The 5461-nt window shown below is 57.1% G+C and overlaps 1 protein-coding gene across 1 annotated transcript in view; it reads left to right on the forward strand.

The window, feature by feature from the left end:
• The first annotated feature begins 3394 nt into the window (after positions 1-3394).
• LOC102242691 (bile salt-activated lipase-like) overlaps positions 3395-5461 on the forward strand; it is a 6773-nt gene continuing 4706 nt past the window's right edge. The window contains 4 exon segments of the mRNA XM_014549221.1: positions 3395-3496; positions 4331-4490; positions 4584-4706; positions 4890-5112. Coding sequence (XP_014404707.1) covers positions 3431-3496; positions 4331-4490; positions 4584-4706; positions 4890-5112 — 572 coding nt within the window. The 5' untranslated portion in view covers positions 3395-3430.

Below are 5461 nucleotides of genomic sequence, written 5' to 3' on the forward strand. Positions count from 1 at the left end.
CAGTGGTTCTCAACCTTGGCTGCACATTAGAATCACCTGGGAATCTTTTTAAAATCCTGATTTCTGGGCCACATCCTCCGGAAATTGTTTCTTTGTTATGGGGTGGGGCCACAACATTAGTAACAAAGAAACAGAATTTCCGGGAGCACGAGGCCCAGAAATCAGGATTTTAAAAAGATTCCCAGGTGATTCTAATGTGCAGCCACGGTTGAGAACCACTGATCTATAGATATAGTATTTCCAAAGGTAGCTTCAATAATAGATCCATTACAAATCATTTCACTTCCATGCTCAGCTCCGAGGGCGGGTTCCTGCCTGAAAACTCACCCTCCAGGAAACAGCTCGGGGAGGGCAAAGCCGTTTCCAAGATGACCCCTGCAGGACTGACTTCCTTCAGGTTGGTCGTGCTTCTGGCCGTGATGGTATACCCAGGGTTTTTATATAAGTAGATTAGTGTTAGCCTGTTATGTCCGATGGCCAGCTTGCAAGGTCAGACAGCTAAGTTTTTATCTTTTTCTATTATTCAAACTAAAACAGTTATTTTATAGAATAAGGGACTATCTACAATAACAGTGTTGACCTACAGAATAAGAGACTGCCTAAGAATAACAGAGTAGTTCAAACAGCAGTTTTCTAAAGGAGGACTTACTATGCTTCTGGAAGGCAGCCCAGTCCTGGCTCAGGAGCTGGTCCTTGCAACTGTCTTTAAAAATTGGGGTAAAATATAAATCACATAAAATACGATAGTTTAACGATCTATGAGTTCAATTCAGTGATATTAACTGCAGTCACACTATTGTGCAACCATCACCACCATCTAGTTCAAATCATTGCATCACTCCAAACAGAAACTTTGTGTCCACTGATCAGTATCTCCCCTCTCCCAACTGCTGCTATTCTATTCAACTTCCTGTCCCAGTCAATTGGCCTATTCTAAAGATTTTTCTTTATTATTGATTTTCTTTTTTAGGGAGAGAGAGAAAATGGATCTGATAGATACACAGATTGGCTGCCTCCTGCACGCCCCCGGCTGGGGACTGAGGCCCATGTGTACAGTATTGGGAACGGAAAGGGTGATGTGTTGGTGCACGGAAGGCACTCAAACCAATTGAACCACACTGGCCAGGCTGTTTTCTCTACTTTGAAATTGTATTGTTGAGAGTATTACAGATGCCTGCCATTTGCCCTCTCTGCCCCTCTACACCCAGCTCCCACCCCAGCCCAGCCTCTCCCCCTGTCTATTGTCTATGAATATATGCCTAATAGTTCTTGATTAATCTCTTCTCGCCGTCCCTTCCACCTTTTCTCTGAGATCTGTCCTTCTGTTCCATGCTTCCATGTCTGTGGTTCTATTTTGTTTGTTAGATTCCATATATCAGTGAGATCATGTGATACTTGTCTTTCTCCCACTGGCTTATTTCCTTTATCCTAATACTGTCCAGGTCCCTCCAGGCTGTCTCAAAGAATAAGAGTTCCTTCTTTTTTCCTGCTATTTATTATTCCATAGTGTAAGTGTACCACAGCTTTTTTTTTAATCCACTCACCTACTGTTGGGCACTTGGGCTGTTTCCAGATCTTGACTATTGACAATAACGCTGCTATGAACATGGGGGTGCGCACATCCTTTCTGATTGGTGCTTCAGGATTCGTAGGATATTCCCAGAAGTGGGATCACTGGGTCATACGGCAGTTCCATTTTTAATTTTCTGAGGCAGCTCCATACTGTTCTCCACAGTGGCCACACCGGTGCGCATCCCACCAGCAGTGCACGAGGGTTCCCTCTTCTCCACACCCGGCCAGCACTTGTCGTTTGTGGACTTGCTGATGGTGGCCATCAAGGCACCTGTGAGCTGATTAACACTGTGGTTGTAATTTGCATCTCTCTGTGATGAGTGGCCTCCATGGCCATGTGTACATACTCAGAATTACTTCCTACAGAACAGGCTCTCAGAATTGGACTAGCTGGCCAAAGGCCTGTTAACAAACGCACCCTCAAACCCTTTGCTCCCCGGTCCTCACCCACAGGCCCAGCCTGCCCGGCTCCTGCTTCCCACTGTGCGGCCCCCTCCCCACCTGCATCCCAGGAGACCTGTGCTCCGGATCAGCAGGCAGCCAGCGTGGCCGGTGTCTGTGGATCCATGTGGTGCTGGGCACAGCCCCAGGCGTGACGTGAGCCGGGCTGTGGCCTGCGTACAAGCACGGCTCCTGGTAGCGAAGGAAGGGTGGGCCGCTGGCCTGGGAGGGCTCTGCTGTCCCCGGGCCCTGAGCGCCCTCCATCCCTGGAGAAGGCAGGAGCCCTGGGTTTGTCCATGGAGCTTCCTCTGGTTCCTGAGTGAGACACGCTCCCCGAGCCACACGCTGGCTTTCTGCTCTCACACACTCAGCTCTTATCTCTCTCCCACTGCCTCTGTGTCTCCATTGTCTCTGTCTCTCCCTCTGTCTGTCTCTCTGTCTCCCACCTCCCCTCCTTCACCTCTCGTGTTTCTCTCTGCTGTGCCCCAGGTCGTGGTGCATTTCTGAAGCCAGGCCCTTTCTCTTCCTCAGGGAAGCCACCAGGCTGGGCGGGAGCCCCCTTCCCTCCACACCTGTGCCCACCTGAGCCTCCAGTCCTCCCTCCAGGGCTGCTGGTGCTGAGTGTGAGGGGTGCCCTCCCTGAGGGCAGGACCGCCCTGTGCTGCTCTGGGTCCCCACACCCAGCTCGGACTGCACACCCGTGGGCCCTCGGACCCAGGCTCAGCCACGTGGCTGCCCAGGAGCACACAGCCCTCTCTGTCCCAGAGGTCACACGCCCAGTCCCCTGTGAACTCCCTTTGCTGGGCTCCCGAGCTCGAGGTGGGGGCCAGGCCGGACCTGGAGGGAAGCAGGTCCCCTTCTCTGAAGGGTGAGCCCAGGCCCTTGTCAATGAGCCACAATGCAGGGCACTGTGCACCCAGCCAAGTCCCTGTAGCCCCTGCCCAGGGCCACCTGACTATTCCCAGTAACAAGCCCAGGTGCACTGAGGGCACCAGGAACCTGGGATCAGCAGATCATGGGCAGGGAGGACCATGACTGCACCCGTGCACACGTGTGTGTGTGTGTGTGTGTGTGTGTGTGTGTGTGTGCGCGAGAGAGAGAGAGAGAGAGAGAGAGAGAGTGCTCACATGCTTGTGTGCGCATGTGTTCTCACACACCTCTGTGACCTTGGCCTTGCCTGAACCCGCCTGGAAAGGGCAGCTATGAATGTGTGTGTGTGTCCATACCCTCATGACCTTGGCCCTGAGCCTGGCTGAAATGGCAGCTATCCTGCCTGGAGGAAGGGATGGAGGGAGGAGGGAGGGAAGGGAACCATCCACAGGCAGCTGCCAGCCCCGGCTCCCGGATGTCTCCCGGATGTCCCGCCCCATAAATACCCCTGCTCAGAGGCAGGGGCCATGAGACAGGCACACGCACCATGGGGCACCTGGAGCTGGCTGTCTTAGGCCTCGCCTGCTGCTTGGCAGTAGTGAGGGCAGCAAAGGTAAGCGAGAGCCCAGAAGACGAGGAGGGGCCCCTGTCTGCTCCCCAAACCCGGCCTGGGAACTGGGTAGGGCACCTCGGATGGGAGGTAGGGAGGGTACGAGATGAAGGGGGGCAGGCAGGTGAGGCGCTGGCAGGAGGAGCCCCCGAGGGCCCACACCCAGCGGGCACTTTCCTGGCCCTTCCTCTGCTCCTGCATCCGCACGCACACGATGGCGCAGGCACAGCTCAAATACAGGACGCCCACGAACTTGAACGTCAGAAACCACGAATAAGTTCTGGGACAGGCGCTCTCCAGGGCACACAGGGTGCACTGACGCCCAACACAAACAAGGCACCGTGTACCCGAAACCCCAGTGTCACTGGCGTCCTCAGTGCCGATTTGCGGAGTCCGCCTTGGCCACCAGGGCCCTCCGGCTCTGCCTCTGTCTGGAGATGGCCATGGCCCCGGCACAGAAGGGAGCTGGGCCCTGAGCAGGCCAGCAGGTTGCCCATCACAGCCCCCAGCGTCGGAACAGGAGTCTGGACCTCGGTCTAGTTAAACCCGGAGCTCGGTCCCCGGCCTCCAGCCCCTGAGAGGGGCAACACACACCTGCTTGCCAGTGGCCGGGGCCCCTCCAGGGGGAGCCAGGAGCCTCGGGGCATCTACAGGATCTCTTTCCTCAGGGCCCTGCCACGGGGTGAGGAGCAGGGCTTCCACAGGAACCCACAGCTATAGGCGGGCATGACTACGGGCCCCACCTGGAAGCTCTTCTGGAACTCTAGCGCCTGCTGGGGTGGCCCGACCCCACTGGCCCACCCAGCCTGCACCCCCTGAGCCTGGCCCTCTCCCCAGCTGGGCGTGGTGCACACGGAAGGGGGCTTCGTGGAGGGCGTCAACAAGAAGCTCGGCTTCCTCGGCATCGGCGGCCGCTCTGTGGACATCTTCAAGGGCATCCCCTTCGCTGCCCTGCCCAAGGCCCTAGAGAACCCCCAGCCGCACCCCGGCTGGCAAGGTGGGTGTGGGTGGGTGGGTGCTGGGCTGGCCCTGTGCCTGGGATGGCGGGTAGGGCCACCTTCCTTACGCCAGGCCTTCTGGTCACCCACAGGGACCCTGAAGGCCAAGGACTTCAAGCAGCGATGCCTGCAACTCACTCTCACCCAGTTAAATACCAAGGGCTCCGAGGACTGCCTCTACCTCAACATCTGGGTCCCCCAGGGCAAGAAGGAAGGTGTGCCCCCCCCCGTGCCCTCCAGGTTCCTGAACCTGCAGAAAGCGCCCAGAAAGCCAGAGGCCCAGCCCTGCCCAGCCCCTTGGCTGTGTGTGGGCTCCAGAGCTGAAATTCCCTGAAACAAGCACCCAGAGGGGATGGGGAGGGGCAGCTGGGGTCACCGGGCCTGCTCTCCTCCCTCAGTTTCCCAGAACCTGCCTGTCATGATCTGGATCTTCGGAGGAGCCTTCATCTTTGGGGCCGGCCAAGGGTTTAACGTCTTCAGTGACTATCTGTACGACGGGGAGGAGATCGCCACGAGGGGCAACGTCATTGTGGTCACCTTCAACTACCGCATTGGGCCGCTGGGCTTCCTCAGCACTGGGGATGCCAACCTGCCAGGTGTGCTGGGCGCTTTGGGCCAGGGGTGAGGGAGCAGGTGGGGGGCCCTTCAGCACTGCTTTCTCCCAACAACTCCTGACAGCCTCCCAGAGAGACCCAGAATTCTACTGGCAGAGCAGGAAGCTGGGGATGGACAGTGAGACACAGGAGCCCATTGGCAGCTGTAGCGAGAGAAGAGGCTGCCAGCCCGGCAGGGACCCAGGGACCCCAGGGAGCAGATACCCGGGCCCAGGAAGACCAGAGAGCAGGGACAGGGTCCCAGGGAGACCTGGGAGTGGGAACAGGGACCCAGGGAGACCAGGGAGCAGGGACAGGGACCCAGGGAGACCAGGGAGCAGGGACAGAGACCCAGGGAGCCCAGGGAGACGGGACAG

The sequence above is a fragment of the Myotis brandtii genome, unplaced genomic scaffold, assembly GCF_000412655.1.
Source record: "Myotis brandtii unplaced genomic scaffold, ASM41265v1 scaffold5398, whole genome shotgun sequence".
Lineage (NCBI taxonomy): Eukaryota > Metazoa > Chordata > Mammalia > Chiroptera > Vespertilionidae > Myotis > Myotis brandtii.